This window comes from Solanum pennellii, chromosome 12 (assembly GCF_001406875.1).
Source record: "Solanum pennellii chromosome 12, SPENNV200".
In the NCBI taxonomy this organism is placed as follows: Eukaryota; Viridiplantae; Streptophyta; class Magnoliopsida; order Solanales; family Solanaceae; genus Solanum; species Solanum pennellii.
The window spans coordinates 82,642,095-82,659,810 of NC_028648.1; the positions used below are offsets into that span (position 1 = coordinate 82,642,095).

Here is a 17,716-nt window from a genome sequence, read left to right on the forward strand (position 1 = left end):
AGACACAGAGTCAGTAGGAACAGTACACAATTCAGAATTTACCTCAACTGATGTTGACTCAGGGTGCTCAGTGGTTGTCATTGGAGTGGTTTGAGGAGAGGGAGCTGATACAGATGTTTCAGAGTTGACGTCGGTGGTATTGCTTACTTGCGTTGGAGGATCAAGGTCCATCATTTCTGGATATATTAACCAGCTAAGGTCATCATTCGTAGTCTCCCCCTGAGGACCAGGCTGGGTATAGTAATAGGAGTGTTCAAAAAACTCGCAGTCAAGGCTGGTGTAGATTTTGTTTTGAATGGGATCATAGCATCGGTACCCTTTTTGAGTAACCCCATACCCAATAAAAACACATTTGATGGCTCGTGGTTCAAGTTTATTTCTGATTCTTTTTGGGAGATGAACATAGACAACACATCCGAACACCCGTGGAGGTAGAGAATGATAGGAAGGGATGGACACATGGGAAGAAAGAGTGTCAAGAGGAGTTTGGTATGCAAGAGGTTTGGTAGGTAGTCGGTTGGTTAGATATGTGGCTGTGGCAATGGCCTCTGGCCAAAAATGGACAGGGACATGGGATTCTAACATAATGGCTCTAGTAATCTCAAGAAGGGTTCGGTTTTTCCGTTCAGCTATCCCGTTTTGTTGAGGAGTGTCCGGACAGGTAGTCTGGTGAATGAGGCCATGATCAGAAATGAACTGTTTCATATCTAAGTTTATGTATTCTCCTCCGTTATCAGATCGAAGAATTTGAGGTTGGGCAGCAAATTGGGTACAGATCATGTTGTAGAAATTTATAAACACATCATATACTTCAGATTTATTTTTTAGAAAATAAACCCAACTCATACGGGTGCAATCATCCACAAACAAAACAAAATAGGAATATTTATAAAAGGCAAATTCAGGTGCAGGACCCCAGACATCAGAATGAATTAGGGTAAATGGCTTAGAAACATGAGTTGAACTGGGAGAATAAGAATGTTTATGACTTTTTGCAAGTACACATGCTTCACAGTCCAAAACAAAATCAATGTCCTTAAAAGAGGGAAATAATCGTTTAAGATAACTTAAAGACGGATGACCTAGCCGTCGGTGCCACATCCAGATCTGATATTCCGGCGACCCTTGAGCAAGCAAAGCGTTACCCTGTTGAGTCACCTCGTTCACATAGTATAGACCTCCTCTTTCAATACCACGACCAATGATCCGCCCCGTCTGAGCATCCTGTACAATACAATCAGAGGAAGTCATTAGAATTGTACAGTTTAGTTCCTTGGTTAATTGACTGACAGATAAAAGTTTGTGGGTAAGACTTGGAATTAAAAGACAATTTTTTAAATGGATTTCTGATGTAATATCCACATCTCCGGCTTGAGTAATTGGAATAAACTCCCCATTTGCAGTTTGAATCTTAGTACGGGTAGTTGATGTGGAGGAGAGAAAATCGGTTGGATCGTATGACATAGTGTCCGTGGCCCCACAGTCAAAAATCCAATTGGACTTATTGCACATGAGACCCACACTTTGTTTTTCCTTGGGTTTTTTATATAATTGGGCTTCTGATTTTTTGGGCTCAAGGGCTAAAGGGTCAGATTTTTTTAGGGCCTCTTGTTTTCCCTCACTTTCATTTCTAGAGGACGGCTCCTCTAGAATTTTCTCTCTTCTCCTTCCCGTCGCTTCCTCTGTCTCCATCCATGGTTCACCGGAAATTTTGGTGAACCCATCTTTGCCACTCATACCTGTTCTCCTGTCGGTAACGCTGGTCGACGAAGCCTCGCCGGTACCCGCTCGCCTGTTGGTGACAGTGGTTGACGAAGCCTCGCTGGTCGGTTCTCCTTCTCCGATGGCGGCGTTAGCCTTGCCGCCGGTCTTTGTTACCTTGGTGGCGGCTTTACGCTGTCTCAGATCTTCCCACCATTCTGGGTAGCCGATGAGCTTAAAGCATCCTTCCTTGGTGTGTTTGGTTCCTCCGCAGTGGCTGCATTTGAGGTGAGTTTTGTCCTCTCGCCGGAATGATGAATCTGACCGGCTAAATGAAGAATCTGACCGGCGTTGAGTGACAAGACCACTTCCGATCTCTGAGGGACCTCGTTCCAGTGATGAGTTGCCGGTCATTATGCCACGACGAGCAATTTCTCGTCTGATGGTGGCATATGCGGCATCAATGGTTGGAAGGGGATCTAAATTCAGGATGTCTCGCTTTTCTTTGTCAAGTGAATCATTCACACCAGCCAGAAACTGGTACAGCCTTTGTCGTTGTATAAATGAGTTGAACAGTGTGATGTCTTCTGCGCATTTCATTGGGTTCGGCATTCGTCTATCGATTTCTTTCCAGAGGGTATTTAATTTGCTGAAATACACCTCTATCGTGTCTATCCCTTGTTTCATAGAGGTTGCCTTTGTGTTCAGATCATAGATCTGCAATTCATCTCTGCCGCTACTGAGTAGAGTTTCGATGCCTTTCCATAAATCTCGGGCAGTTTTGTAGTCCAAGAACTGATTCACGAGATCTCCGTCAATATTCTCGATGATCCATGAAATGACCATCGAATCTTTTTGAGCCCATTGCTGGTATTCTGGATCGTCTGGTGAAATGGGGTTGACGATGATGTGATTGAGTCTTCCCCGGCCACCAATTGCTATCTGCATCAGTTTACACCATTTGGTGTAATTGGTGAAGTTTAATTTTTCCGCGACTCGCACTGTTTGTGAAGTCCCTGGTTCGATGTTGGTTGAATTTTTGTTGAGTGTTTGGAACATTTGAAACAGTTGTTGCATATGTTCCATAGAAATAAGATGGTTTGGATTTTCCGGTGGGTTTTCCGATGGGTCTTCCATTTCGGTAGATCCCGGTAGATGATGAGTACGAAAAACCGTCGAAGATCGACCTTACGGCTCTGATACCATGTTAAAAATACGTAAATAAAGAGAATAGTTTTTGGTTAATTTTCTGTGTATTGCTCTTGTGAAAATACTATTACATTTATACAGGTAAGATGGAAAGAAATACGGAACCAGATAAGGAAAATGGTTGTACAGAATATATTACTAACATAATTAGTCTATTTTGTTCCTATAATTATTTTGCTAAATATGGATATTTTCTACAATATTCGTATTGAGCTTCCACTAATTCAGATTCATGCTGCATAAAATTTATTTAAAAGAAAAATATTTCTATCAAAATTGTTTTCATACTCGAGGGTCGAGCAAAGGGATACATGAAAGTGCTCTTGACCAATGATATCTACGGGAATGTTAAAGAATCTTGATAAAGAGCGTTTCTCCTTGTCCAAGCCTTTGACAAAAATCATTTTTGGTAGGATTGCTTCCCCACCTTTCAGTCTTATGTAGCGTGAGTTTGAATTAGTTGATATTCAATATGAATATCGAATAAATAACAAAAAAAAAAAAGTAATGAATCTTTCCAAATATGGAATATATTATGATTAAATGCATGCATGGGAAGCAAAAAGATGAACTTATGGAGATGTGTCATGTCCCATATATTTGATGGAAATATTGGGTTGGATAAGATTCATGATGAAAAGAAAAAAAAAGAAAGATGGTGGCGTAAATTTGAATTAGTCGGAACTTCAAATAGTTCAATTTTTTTTGTAAAATAACCTTCTTTTACTTGCCCTTTTCTTTTTTATCTCTTCAAAAAATAAAAATAAAACTTCTTACCACAATTTATATTATATATTACTTATTAAGGGGAATCTTGGTGCAATGACAATTATCTTTATCAGATTCGAGCCGTAGAAGCAGCCACACATATTTGTAATAAGGAAGGCTATTTACATAACACATGAATTTATACGTATATCGACTTATTTATTTATTTATTTATTTTTATATATATATGCATATCACACCATGCATTAACCCTATAAAACCCACACATTATATTCTTTTTCAACAACACCATCTTTCACATATATTCAACTTCCCCTCCCTCCATCCCTCATCATGTCAGGTGTTTGGATTTTCAAAAACGGCGTCGTCCGGCTAGAAAACCCCGGTGACTGCCACGTCAGCTCCACGACCGGTCATCGGAAAGTTCTAGTACATGTTCCTAGTAATGAAGTCATTACATGTTATGCAAATCTTGAAAAAAAGCTTTATAATCTTGGATGGGAAAGGTATTATGATGATCCACAACTTCTTCAATACCACAAAAGATCCACAATTCATCTTATTTCCCTCCCAATTGATTTTAATAGGTTTAAATCCATTCATATGTATGACATTGTTGTTAAAAATCGAAATGAATTTGAAGTTAGAGATATGTAAAGTTACTAACTTTCTTTACGTGGATATAAGAAATGTGAAATTTGAAGAAACAAAAATAGGTATGTGTTTTCGAGTTGATAATGATATGTTTGGAGATTGGAGTTGTGTTTGAACATGAATACGAACGGAATTGTTTTTGAATTTTTGAAAGTGAAAATTGCTTTTTATTGTTTTTGAAATGAAAATTATTATTTGTCTAACAAAATAAAATCAATCAATAAGCAAGTCGTTGTAGTATAGTGGTAAGTATTCCCGCCTGTCACGCGGGTGACCCGGGTTCGATCCCCGGCAACGGCGTTAAATTTTTTTTATGTTTTACAAAAAAATACATTATGCTTTCGGACATAGAATATATCTAGTTATGTCTTACGAGAAGCACAAATACATTATGCTCTCGCGACATACCATATATCTAGTTATATCTTACAACAAGCACAAATACATTATGGTCTCGCAACATACAATATATCTATGTTTTACAAAAAAATACATTATGCTTTCGGACATAGAATATATCTAGTTATGTCTTACGAGAAGCACAAATACATTATGCTCTCGCGACATACCATATATCTAGTTATATCTTACAACAAGCACAAATACATTATGGTCTCGCAACATACAATATATCTATGTTTTACAAAAAAATACATTATGCTTTCGCGACATAGAATATATCTAGTTATGTCTTACGAGAAGCACAAATACATTATGCTCTCGCGACATACCATATATCTAGTTATATCTTACAACAAGCACAAATACATTATGGTCTCGCAACATACAATATATCTAGTTATGTCTTACGACAAGCACTCCAAAACCCACCAACGCTCGAGAAATGCCTTGTTATGGTGTAAGAAACATCAGCTTCAGTATGTTAAGACTGATAACAAAGGAGTTACTTCACAAGTTCTTTTTCAACAAGTAATTTACATAGAGTTTGGATGTTGTGTTATGGACAACAAGAAAAAATGAATGTAGTTAGTCTAAGGCTATGTTGCTCGGACTCTCCAAAAAAATTGATGCTACACCCGTGTCGGGTCCTCCAAAAATGCACTACTTTTGGAGGATCAGACATGCACTTGTCGCCATATTTCAAGAGCCCGAGCAACATAGGTTCAAGGAACTCATATAATATAGGCTAATGTCACGAACTCACTTTCTTCTTTGTCGCGCTCCAAATGTTTCAGCTCTGAACCTATACATTCCGCCATCCAATATATCTCCTCAGTCTGCGGGTGAGACTTGTCATCCGATGAAAATCCGTGCAAATTCAAAGAATACTCAATGCTACCTACATCTACCCAGCTGAATCCTATCTCTTTCTTCACTCCCTTGTCTCGCATTCCTTTTCTGATGTTCGCTACCTTATCCCACTGCCCCTTCTCTGCAAACAAATTCGACATCAAGACATATGAGCCTGACTGCTCTGGTTCTAACGCGATCAATGTATTGGCTACTCTTGTTGCCATGTCAACATTTCCGTAAATCCTACAAGCACCAAGTAAGCTTTGCAGCACAGATAATCCAGGTCCTCCGGGAATCTGAGCCAGGAAAAATTCAGCTTCCTGTAGCCTCCCTGCCCGACCAAACATGTCCACCATACACGCGTAGTGCTCTGAAGATGGTTCGATGGAGTAATCTCTAACCATGGAATTGAAGATATCTATTCCCGTATCAACCATTCCTTTTCGACCACATGCTGTTAGTATAGAAAGAAACGTTATTGAGTCAGGACTCACGCCTTTCTTCTTCATCTCCTCAAACAAAGCCATAACTGATTCATAATCACCATGCCTCGAATGAGCAGATATAATCGCAGTCCATGATACTTGACTCCTGTCTGAGACCTCATTGAAAACTCCTTGAGATTCAGAGATACTCCCACGTTTTGCGTACATGTCAAGGAGAGCACCTGAAACAATTGGATTGCTGTTTAATCCCCGCTTTATCAAACAAGCATGGCATCGCTGGCCATGCTTCAATGAAATACACTCAGATGAGGCAATTGCGCTCAAGACACTGCCAAACGTGTATTCATTTGGTGGTAACTCCATTGACGCTGACAAGAATGTTTGTAAAGCTTCTCGAGACATTCCATTTTGAGCATATCCAGAAATCAAAGCGTTCCATGATATGAGATCTCTTTGGTCAAGCTCTTCAAAAACCTTTAACACGTCTTCCATTAATTCAAACTTAGCATACATGGTAACGAAGCTATTAGCAACATTCAGTTCAGAGAAGAAGTTTGTCTTTAAACAAAATCCGTGAACCATTGTGCCTTCTGTCAACGAATTCTTGACAGTTATAGAATGAACTAATCCAACAAACGTAACGTGATTGGGGTAAACCCCATCTCTCCGCATCCCATTGAAAATAGATACAACATTCTCATTATTCATGGAAAGCATTGTTGTCCAAGACACAACGTTACGTTCATTCATACTTTGGAAAACCTTGTTCGCATCTTCAGTCACATCGCACTTGTAATACAATGATATCAAAACATTACACACCGAAACATGAGTACCATACGCCATTTTAATGACCAAACCATGTATCTGCTTCGCAAGCTCCAAACACATCTCCTGTCCACAAGCAGATACAGCACTAGTAAACGACACATGATCAGGTTTCACCCCTTCCCTCATCATTTCCCTAAATCCCGAGGCAGCTTCCCATGAATAACCCCCTTCCTGTGCATACCCCGAGAGCAATGCATTCCACGAAACCAAATCCTTACACGACATTTCAAGAAACACTCTTTCACCTTCCACTATATAACCACACTTTGAATACATAGTAACAAGTGCATTTCCAACGAAAACATCATTATCAACTCCAAACCTCATCACAAGAGAATGCAACTGACTGCCAACAAGAAATTCCTCTTCATCCGTACAATGACTAATAGCAGTAGTATAACTTACAGCATCGAAAACAACCCCAACGGAATGCATCCAATGAACAAAACACAATGCCTCTTTACTATTTTCGAACCCCGAAAGCAGGGTATTATATGAAACTCTATCTGGGAACTTCAAGCCATCAAACACACACATAGCATTATTAAAGTTTCCAGTTTTACTATACATACTCATCAATGAATTTGGAACAGTTACATGCTCAATGAAACCACTCCTTATCGCCAAGCTATGAACTTGAGTTCCAAGATTTACATCTTCTCGACAACCCTTTAGAGCTAAAGCTACAACAACTTCATCAATTTCTGATATACCCATTTGTAGCTGATTCTTGAAGAGCTTAAGAGCTTCAATTTTGCGGTTTTGCTGTATATAATTGAGCATGGAATGGTGAATGGAGATAAGAGCTGGTTTAGTAATTGTATCAAACAGTTGGTGCGCATTGTGAAATGAACACAAATTTTGAGCAGTTAGACGGCGGGTAAACATGAAAAGAAAAACCCCTCCTAAACCCCCTTTTAAAATAGGGAATATATAGGGAAGACCGATAACTAATTTTAGAATTTAGAGTGAGTAATATTATGGGATAATTTGTTATGGACTATAATGTTGTTTTTGTCACGGAATAACAATTCTTGAATAACTAATCTCGAAATAATTAAGCATGGAGAACTTATTCTTCTACTAAACGAGTTCTTATACTATTCTCTAAACTTTATTTTTAACATTCAAATTATGACTTGTTTTGATTAAATACCTAAATATTAAACTTGTTTTTCTACTAAACGAATTTTTATACTATTCTCTAAACTTTATTTTAACATTCAAATTATGACTTGTTTTGATTAAATACCTAAATATACGACAAATTATTTATATTAGATTGTTTCATCTCAAATTTACCCGAGCGTAATGTTTACATAAATGTTATTTCTAACTTGAAAGATACAAAATGTTATTTTCTAATAGACTTTCGATTCAAAAGATAACAACATAACACAACAAAGTAGTTCACCTTAAATTTTAAAAAATAAATAAATTGTGTGTTATCAAACATCTATTATGTAATCACATTAAAAACATGATATCTTTTTAAATTATATACATCAATATTAATTAGAATAGGCATGAGATTTTACGATTTTCGTTAATTTATCTATAAATTGAGGGCTTAAAAATAAATAAGTACTTACTACTCGACCACAATTTTTATTATAATATAATCAATCTTTATCATAATTTTACCCAAAAATACCATTTTTATTTCCTCTTTTTTCCCTATTTCAAGAATTTTCCATTGTTGCCTCTCTGTTCATATTTTGAGCAGCAGAAAAAATAAAACTCTTTAATTTCCCCATATTCCTTAATATTTTGTGGTTTTATAAGTAATTGATATAATTTTTTGAACTTCTTTTAGCTCTGATAATTTTCATCAATGGAAGCTGCGCCCTTTCTTTCTTACCAGTTTTTCTAGTATCAGGTATTCATTTTTCTTCATTTAGTTATCGACCCATTTAGCAAAATTCTATCTTTTGATGTTTCATTTTATTAGAATTTTAATAAAATTTGTGTTTTTGTCTTTGGTATCGCTGATTGTTAGCTCAAATTGTGTTCATATAACTGGAACTAACTGATTATAAGTAGTAATTAGATAAAAAATAGACCTCAAATGATTTGGTATTGAAGCATTGTTAATTAGTACTCTTTCGTTTCAATTTGTTTGTCTTTGTTTGGTTTTGATTTTATACGGAGTTTAAGCTTTTGAATCATGTGAGCTTAAATTAAAGATGCATAAAATGCATCAAAATGCTCTTTAGTCTTAAAACACGTTATGTAGAAAATTAGAATTAAAGAGTGTGTGATCTACTGGTAAATCAAAGAAGGAAAGAGGCATTTGCACTCAAGGGTGTGACTTACCGGTAAATGAAGTAGTTAAGAGACCTGATTCTTTCTATTTGTCCTAGCCTTGGTGGACAAAGTTATCTGGTACTTAAAGTTATCGTGGGAATAGTTGATTTTATACAGCGAGGGTCTTTTGGAAACAACCTTTCGACTCCGTAAGGTAGGAGTAGGTCTGCGTACACTCTACATTTTCCAGACCTTGTAGGATTTCACAGGTTATATTGTTGTTGTTGTTTTAGTTGATTTTATATCTTTTTGCTAAGTTCAATGTGTTCATCTAGTTGTTTGGTAGTAAGTTCATTATTTATGTATGCACATATTTTAAAAAATAAATACAGAAAATGCACCTCAATGTGTAAGCTTGACTTTGGATATGGTGGCTTTTTTATTTCACTAGGGCTAGTTAAGGATTTTTAACATGGGTGGTGAATTTCTTTGTAATGTGATTGCAGTTTGTTTAGTCTATAGTAGATATGGAGGAGACAGGGCAACTTAAAAGGGCATTAATAGATGCCACAGCGGGAGCAGTTTCTGGAGGTATATCGAGGACTGTAACCTCACCTCTCGATGTAATCAAGATCAGATTTCAGGTGTATATTCTGTATATATTTAGTGCTGATTTAACTTTTGCGTTTGGGTTCATGAACTTGGCCATTGGGGCGTCTTATGCAGTGACATTAAACGCGTATAGTACAACGTTAATTTTCACAACTAAGGAAGCTTTTTGTATTTCTTTAGTCAATCTCGTGGCTCACGGGCATGTAGTTGAACTTCCACATTGTAGTATAGTAGCATGTTCGGCCAAGCTTATGTAATCTACTTATTTTAGACTTAAACATTCTTTCATTTAAATGTAATGATTCTGGATTTTGTTGTTAGCCGAGTTACTGAAGGTGGCTTTAGATGATGATCTCGAGCCTTTAAGAAGAATATCAGTTATTTTTCTTTTGTGCTTTCTCAAAACACACACTCTATCTCTCTCTTTACAACAACAGCATACCCAGTATAGTCCCACAAGTGGGATTCAGGGAGGGTAGGATGTACGCAGACGTTACCCCTACCTTTATTGGGTAGGGAGGTTGTTTCAGCATAGACCCTTGACTCAAAAGAAAAGTTTTCGAAGCTGGGAAAATATTCTCTCTCTCTGTGCATTATTTTATTCTATCCTCCATCTCTTGCTTGATTGTACATCAGGAGCTAAATGTTATCTTATTTACCAACGTTTCAGGTCCAACTGGAACCCACTAATCAGTGGGCCTCGCTTCGGAATGTTGTGCATGGAACTTCTAAGTACACTGGGATGCTGCAAGCTACTAAGGATATACTCAGGGAAGAAGGCCTAAAGGTATTTGTTATTTTTGTCATGAGAATTTAGGAAATCTTGCTCAGATACTCGAGGCTTGCATTGGAGGCTGATTCTATTTTTTTCTCCATTGCCTATAAAGTTTAGTCTTTATAGAATAAACACCGTGCTATATGACTTTTTGTTGAAACTTTGTTCTCATAAATATGAGATGTTCATTTCAGCTATCTTCTGATCTCAACTTTTGTTTTGTTATAGAAATTGTGGAGACATGGTTGATAGTATTAGTTGGTTAATTTTACGGTCAAGCTTGTGGCTTTGTACTTCCCGACTTATTCTAGCAATGACTAGTCTGACTACGCAAACATTTGTAAAAGTAGTCTGCTTATTTAAACACTCGATTCACACAAAAGCAAAAAGTAAATGGTGACGTCTTTTCTAATGCAGTAACCAGTATAGGCCTTGGAACAGTATAAGTCTAACATGGGTTCTTCCAAGTGCTAATTCCTATGTTCTTCATCTAATAGTGCGTGTGGGCCCACCGGGGGGGGGGGGAGGAAGTAGTTTGTAGTTAATTATTTTAGCAGTTGATGTCTTTCAAACTTGATACTAGTTCTGGTAAATTCATTTTGGTTGCACGTATCCATTCTTGCCACAGGGCTTCTGGCGGGGTAATGTTCCAGCTTTGTTGATGGTTATGCCATATACTGCCATACAATTCACAGTGTTGCAGCAGTTGAAAACTTTTGCTGCTGGTTCTTCAAAGACAGGTTCGTCAGAATACTCGTTCTCGAAATAGAGGAAGACAAATAGGATAGCATTTGAAGGGGGTACAAAATTACTTTCGATGGCTGAGATCACTTTCTACTGTTTTCATTAACTTGTGATGCACAGGTGAGATCTTAGGTAGCATAGATGGCTAGGTGTCAATCGTAGATAACCATATTTTTGTAAAGGTTCTGTACTTTGTTATACGACTTCTACACTGATTTTCTTGTTACATCAATATTATTCATCCCTGCCTGGAGATAACAACAATATACCCAGTTCAATTCCACACACTTGAGGTCGTGCAAGGGATGTAAGCAGACCTTACCCTTCTTTGTGGGGGTAGAGAGACTGTTTCTGACCCTGCCTAGATGTTGAAAGTTATGCATAACATGTCTGATGTCCCTGACTGTGTTTTATTCATTGTGATTTGAAGCATTTCCATTCTCGTGAGATCTACAAATTTCTGCACCTTTTGTGGTGTTAAAATATTTTTTTTAGGTGTTACATCTCATCAATGATCTTCCTTGAATCTAATGTAGTTATTTTGATGTTAAGACAACGCTCTTCACGTAGCGTTTTTTGCAAACCGTAGGCAAGCCTTAGCATTTGATGGTTTGACTGTTTTGTATGATGCAGAAGATCACATCAATTTGAGCCCTTATCTTTCTTATATCAGCGGAGCATTAGCAGGATGTGCAGCTACTGTTGGTTCATATCCATTTGATCTCCTGAGAACCATTTTAGCCTCTCAAGGGGAGCCAAAGGTAGTTGGCACGTCTTTTGTAGGTACCAAGAAATTCTGTGATGCGCCCCCACATATGTAACCTGTATTTTCTGCTGCTTTATCTTGCAATTTGATCATGAAAGTTGATTAACCAAAGCCTTTTTGTTTAATCATGTTCTGTTTCTTCTTAAAAGTTGGAAAAGTTGAAAAATTATACTTGTAGATAGGTCGTGTATGGGTCTCCACTCTTTGTCCTTTGGTGTTGAGATAGTTTAGTCACCCTTCCTCAAGTAAGAGGTCATATAAACGTGGTGAAACATGATAAGCAATTTAACAAATCAAGAGACATTACTATTTAGAAGATAGGGGGATACAGCAAGTACTTTGTATACAAACATTGATAAGTGTAGAAGCATATTTCATCAATTCTATAAGTTGAAATCCGAGTAAAATATATTACAACTATTACACAGTATTAGAAGTATCAATTTGACTTAAAGCTGCAAAATGTATTTTTTTTTCAATTTTCTCAAAATGAGTTACCTTTCCAATGCGTCACTTAAGGTTAGAATTATACCTTCTTCCTTATTTTCCTCATGTCCGCATTGCCTTGTAGAAGGTTCACAAATTCGGTCAATAGTTCTTTGAACCAAAGGCCAAATGAAGCGCTGACGCCTATGTTTTAAGGGACATAGTAAGATATTTTAGTATATACTATTTTAAATGTCTATTGATGAAGATTTCATGAGATTAATTGTTATGCCAATGTTCAGGTTTATCGAAACATGAGGTCTGCATTTGTTGACATATTCAGAGCTCGGGGTGTTCCAGGACTCTATGCTGGATTGACACCAACACTAGTTGAGATTGCTCCATATGCTGGTTTGCAGTTTGGAACTTATGATACATTCAAACGCTGGATGAAGGTAAACCTTTTAGTCCCTCCAAATTATATTCATTACGATGCTCTTTTTGTCTTGGTCTTGGCATGTTTGATACGTGGTTGTGATTGTTTGGGCCATTGGGATAATGTAGTACCTGTGAATGGGACTCTATTAGAGAGTTACTTGTGCCAATCATGATGGTAACATGCAAGATATAGTCTAACCAAGAATTTCCAGATTTTAAACTGGTTATCCCTTTCTTCCACTTGCTCTTGTTTTGAAGGGAATCCACTCACTCTGTAGCAGTCATTACTGCATCTGAGACTGGAATATCCATCCATTAATCAACTACGCCTCAGTCCATGGGTGGGGTTCTACTAGAGGTAGAGGCTGAGGAGAGGTGATTTTATAGGACATGGCGCAAATTAAGCTTATTGAGGACATGACCTTAGACATGAGGATATGGAGGTCGTGAATCAGGGTAGAAGGTAGTTGAGAGTTGTCTCAATCCCCTCCGGGAAGGCTTGGTGGGTAGACAGTATTAGATTATTCGCGTAGTTTCTTGTTCTTCGATCACTTGCAACTCCCTGTTGTTTCTTGTTGTTGTTGCAACTTTACATGATGTTTAAGTTTATTCCAACAGTTGTTTGCACAGTTATTTTGGCTTACACAATTTGGCCTAATTTTTTGTAGGCCTGGAATCGTCTTAGATCTTCTACCTCAAGCCAAGGTGATGAGTTTATTTCAAGCTTTCAGCTGTTCATCTGTGGTTTAGGTTCTGGAACATGTGCTAAAGCTGTCTGCCATCCTCTTGACGTGGTTAAAAAGAGGTTCCAGGTAGATTTCCTCCTTCATTTATCTCGTGCCTCGGTATAATCATCAGGTTAAAAATTACTAAATTAGATTTAAGACATTCAGGGACTTGACCATAGAATGGAGGCTATTAGTCTGTTTGTTTGTCTGTAACTATCGAATTCTGAAACCATTAGCACTCCTGTTATCATCATGGATTTTGAGAGTAAATGTGGTTTCTCGTGTTAGCTACTTATTTCTTGTTCCCAAATTGTGTATGCTTCTCTCAGACCAAATATTTCTTCAAGATTACCTTATCATTATTAAAGGGGAGCCTTTACGTAACTGTTAAAGTAGTTGCTATGTACCCAGGAGGTCACGGATTCGAGCTGTGGAAACTGCCTCTTGCAGAAATGCAGGGTAAGGCTTCGTATAATAGATTATACGGACCCACGCTCGCGCATAGCGGGAGATTAGTGCACTAGGCTGCCTTTTTTTTAATTATTTCACATCATTATAAGCATCAATAAAACGAATGAATAGGATGCAAACTTATTGCATATTGGACCTCGGGGTTCAATTGACCTTGTGTCTCAAGTCACAAGTTCGAGCTAAGTCCCGCATTTAAGTGAATAAGGGTAGAGGGTGGGCCCACATTCCCGATATCCATAGGCTTGGTTGGCTCCAGACAAATTTCTCGATATAGTGTGAGCTTCTGATATTCAATCACATACAGAACTGTTATTTCAGACCAGCTAATGGACTACTACCATATCTCTTTTTCAGATTGAAGGACTACAGAGGCATCCAAGATACGGGGCTCGACTCGAGCCTCGTGCCTATAAAAATATGTACGATGGGCTCCGCCGGATCTTGTTAGAGGAAGGTTGGGCAGGACTATATAAAGGTATTGTCCCATCAATTGTTAAAGCAGCACCTGCTGGTGCTGTAACATTTGTTGCCTATGAATGTACATCAGACTGGCTTGAGTCCATTTTGACTTAAAAAACTGCTCTGTTCTTTTCCTCTCTATTGGTTCGAATCCTACTTTTAAAGAATTCGACATGCATTACTGACATTTTGGAAGAGTCCTAGCAACATGAGTAGTGTCCATCTTGTTACGTCTATTAGTGACATTTTGGAAGAATCGTAGTTATCATATGACATTTTGGAAGAATCGTAGTTATCATATTGCCCAACAGAGACGGATTTAGCATACAAATACTATGTTGTATGCTAAATCCGTCTCTGTTGTTAGGCAATATGATAAACTAGGCATCTAAATACTAGTAAATAAACGAACACATCCATATAAATAAGTGTAAATTTTAGGTTTAGCGAATAGAAAAATTATATTTGTATAACTATAATATGCATAATTCAAATATTTTTATTAATATATGTGGTATCTTTCAGATTTTAAGATATAAACAAGTTATTCTTTAATCGTAATTTTTTTTAATGTTTTTAATTATTTTGAATTGTTATTGTTGTGACTTAGATGACAAATTGACAATACTTTAATTTTAAGTAGTTTGAATCATATAAATTAAAATAAGAGAGTAAAGATTTTTTCCATAAAACAACCATCCACATTATAAACAAACAATACAGTATATAAACATAACAAGTGCATAAACTAAATATAAAAAATTAAAACAAACTTCATTTCATTGAAAAACTAAGAGAAATATTCCAACACCAATACTATAGTCTAACATTCATGCAGATTATAATTAATTAACTAAATCCAAACTCTTTTTTGTTAAAAAAAAAGAAGAACTCTAGTTTTGCTATTAATCATCTCAAAAATTAAAATTACTAAAGAAATTAAAAAAAAATTATTTACCACCACCACCATTATTAGGTTTTGGCATTTTAACAAAAGAAGCAATAAAAACAATAATAAGTAGGTTGCGTAAATATCCATTTGATAATAACCACAAATAAAAACAACAATCCGAACCCGCCCACAAAAAACAAGACCTCGTCCATTGCTAGATGACGATCAGGGTTCAGGGCTCGGGGCTCGGGAATAATGTAGCATATAATAACAATGTTGAATTGTGTGTGTTGGAGGTGTTATGCATGTGAGACTATATATAGGTGGAGTATGGATTATGGCTTCGATCCTCTCGTTACATTTTCTTTTCATTTCGTCAAGTACATATCTAGATGAGAGATATGTATACTGTTTAATTTTTAATAATCAAGATTATATAATAATAACAAATATTATAACCATAATTAAATAAAAAAATTTTGGAAAATTATTTTTCAAATTTGGTAAGAATAAGATATTCCCTACAAAAATTTTGAAATACATTAATATCATTAATTTTTGTGATACTCAAATTTTTCTCTGGGTATTTTTCAAATTCTGAATTTTTCTCTTTTATTTTTTATTTTTACAGTTAATATGTTTTTTCCTCTTGGCAAGAAATGTTATTGATTTATTTGCTTGCCAAAGTTAATTTTGAAAATTTTCCTATTTATAAGATAGTAATAAAGGTCTCCGATTCTGTCTTGCAATTTACCAAAAATAAGGATAATAAATTAAGATATAGTTTGATAAAAGGATTTATTTTATATATATATATGGACTGTATACATATTTTTTATAATTAAGTAGGACATAATTTTGTTTAAAATAATTAATTAACTTTTGTAAAGAGATTTATATGTAACTACTTGATAATAAGTAATATTGATTGGGTAAATATGCTATTTACCATCAAAATGTATGGAATTCTAAATTTAAACAAATTATATTATAAAAATTGATTCTGAACTTGTATTTGTGTGTGAGAATGACAAGTTGTAGGTCACATTTATCTATATTTTTGTGATTGTTAAAGTCTTTATTTCACAATTAAGAAATTTTAAGATAAGGATCGAAATGGTCAATTGAAGATGAAATTTCTTATCGACTCTCGGTAAGATATTACTCTTGAGGACTTCCAATCACATCGTAAGCTAAACCGGCGTTGCGTAATTATTAATGGGCTTATGGGCCTACTGTTATGCCCCAAATATCCGAACAGGCCCTTTTGAGCCCACAAGCCCAAATGTTCATTTCTTAGCAAGGGGGTTAATGGGCTCATGGGCCTACACCTTTGGAAAGGGAAATGGACCAAATATCCGAATAGGCCCTTTTAAGCTCATAAGCCCAAATGTTCATTTCTTAGCAAGGGGTTAAGGCGGAGTCGGAATTTCTTATTTAATGAGATTTTGAATTCTTTTAGAAAAAATCATAAATACATAACTTAAGATATCATATTTTCAAAATTTTCTATCATTTAAAAAAATTATAAAAAATTATAAAAAATCCTCACTCGAATACATCCCTATCCTCTCAATAATACATTCTTATCCCCTCTCAGCTTACACAAGTTTTTTGATGTATCCTAGATCTTATAATCTTAAGGAGTTTTTGTAATTTGGGATACGAATATGATGTAATTAGTTTTTAAGACTATATAATTCAGGTAATCTTTTATGATAGTTAGAACAAATTGATTTTTTTTAAATGAGATATTTTTGTAGACCATTTTTACTCTTCAATAGGCAAAATCAATGGATAAATTTTAATATTAGCAACCAATGAATATTTTTTCACCTTCATTACCCCCAATATTAGATGAAGAGCCAAAAAAATTGGTACCTACAACATTGGGCATAATTGACCACAAATATATGTTCAAGATCAAGATTGAGCTTTCCACGTGGCAAAAGTTCATTGGCTATCAACCCTTTGTTTAGATAAGAAAATAGATAAGACATTACCAATGGCAATTCACTATTTCATTTTTTTGTTCCATTACATACATAACATTTGTTTTTAACACAAACCAAACCATTCCTCTTAGCTCAAAAAATCAACTAGTAGTATATTGAGTTGATCAAATGGCTTCAATGACAATGACAACCTCCTTGGCCGGCGGTTCGATCGCGGCCATGACCAAAGCCCCGGTCGCGACCCGTGGTGCTAGGGTTGTTATGGTAAAAGCAAGTTCTCACGTGTCTGAGGGAGAAAATATTGTAATGAGCAACAAGAAGGAGATCAACAACAACAACGGTGGTCGTAGGGAGTTGTTCTTTGCCATGGCGGCCGCTG

The 17,716-nt window shown here is 36.3% G+C and overlaps 5 protein-coding genes and 1 non-coding gene across 6 annotated transcripts in view; 4 read left to right on the forward strand and 2 right to left on the reverse strand.

Moving 5' to 3' along the window:
• Window positions 1–959: 959 nt before the first annotated feature.
• Window positions 960–2,790, reverse strand: LOC114075108. Its single transcript, XM_027913369.1, has 2 exons — window positions 1,740–2,790; window positions 960–1,224 (listed from the first exon to the last, which is right to left on the reverse strand). The coding sequence occupies exons 1-2, from the start codon at window positions 2,785–2,787 to the stop codon at window positions 1,187–1,189; spliced, it is 1,086 nt and encodes a 361-aa protein (XP_027769170.1). The 5' UTR covers window positions 2,788–2,790; the 3' UTR covers window positions 960–1,186.
• A 1,182-nt stretch (window positions 2,791–3,972) lies between these two features.
• On the forward strand, window positions 3,973–4,296 carry LOC107006985 (flowering-promoting factor 1-like protein 3). Its single transcript, XM_015205473.1, has one exon. It carries the CDS (start codon window positions 3,973–3,975, stop codon window positions 4,294–4,296), a length of 324 nt encoding a protein of 107 aa, XP_015060959.1.
• A 225-nt stretch (window positions 4,297–4,521) lies between these two features.
• TRNAD-GUC lies at window positions 4,522–4,593 on the forward strand. Its single transcript has one exon. It is a non-coding gene; the product is annotated as a tRNA-Asp (tRNA).
• Window positions 4,594–5,197: 604 nt separating this feature from the next.
• On the reverse strand, window positions 5,198–7,861 carry LOC107005876 (pentatricopeptide repeat-containing protein At4g32430, mitochondrial). Its single transcript, XM_015204526.2, has one exon. It carries the CDS (start codon window positions 7,710–7,712, stop codon window positions 5,427–5,429), a length of 2,286 nt encoding a protein of 761 aa, XP_015060012.1. The 5' UTR covers window positions 7,713–7,861; the 3' UTR covers window positions 5,198–5,426.
• A 641-nt stretch (window positions 7,862–8,502) lies between these two features.
• On the forward strand, window positions 8,503–14,675 carry LOC107005816 (mitochondrial thiamine diphosphate carrier 2-like). The gene is made up of 8 exons (XM_015204472.2): window positions 8,503–8,703; window positions 9,578–9,715; window positions 10,354–10,470; window positions 11,087–11,198; window positions 11,836–11,963; window positions 12,697–12,849; window positions 13,501–13,644; window positions 14,386–14,675. Exons 2-8 carry the CDS (start codon window positions 9,599–9,601, stop codon window positions 14,602–14,604), a joined length of 990 nt encoding a protein of 329 aa, XP_015059958.1. The 5' UTR covers window positions 8,503–8,703; window positions 9,578–9,598; the 3' UTR covers window positions 14,605–14,675.
• A 2,742-nt stretch (window positions 14,676–17,417) lies between these two features.
• The window catches only part of LOC107005313 (photosystem II 5 kDa protein, chloroplastic-like), an 852-nt gene continuing 553 nt past the window's right edge, over window positions 17,418–17,716 (forward strand). The window contains exon 1 of the mRNA XM_015203874.2: window positions 17,418–17,714. Coding sequence (XP_015059360.1) covers window positions 17,506–17,714 — 209 coding nt within the window. The 5' untranslated portion in view covers window positions 17,418–17,505. The remainder of the gene's footprint in view (window positions 17,715–17,716) is intronic.

Bases quoted from the DNA above. Each gene is read 5' to 3' on its own strand.
- LOC114075108 (XM_027913369.1), bottom strand. From the start codon at position 2,787: ATGGAACATATGCAACAACTGTTTCAAATGTTCCAAACACTCAACAAA. The intron at 1,225-1,739 runs GTATGAGTGGCA...TGTATTGTACAG, and splicing joins CGTTACCGACAGGAGAACAG to GATGCTCAGACGGGGCGGAT.
- LOC107006985 (XM_015205473.1), top strand. From the start codon at position 3,973: ATGTCAGGTGTTTGGATTTTCAAAAACGGCGTCGTCCGGCTAGAAAAC.
- LOC107005876 (XM_015204526.2), bottom strand. From the start codon at position 7,712: ATGTTTACCCGCCGTCTAACTGCTCAAAATTTGTGTTCATTTCACAAT.
- LOC107005816 (XM_015204472.2), top strand. From the start codon at position 9,599: ATGGAGGAGACAGGGCAACTTAAAAGGGCATTAATAGATGCCACAGCG. The intron at 11,199-11,835 runs GTTCGTCAGAAT...TGTATGATGCAG, and splicing joins TGCTGGTTCTTCAAAGACAG to AAGATCACATCAATTTGAGC. The intron at 12,850-13,500 runs GTAAACCTTTTA...AATTTTTTGTAG, and splicing joins CATTCAAACGCTGGATGAAG to GCCTGGAATCGTCTTAGATC.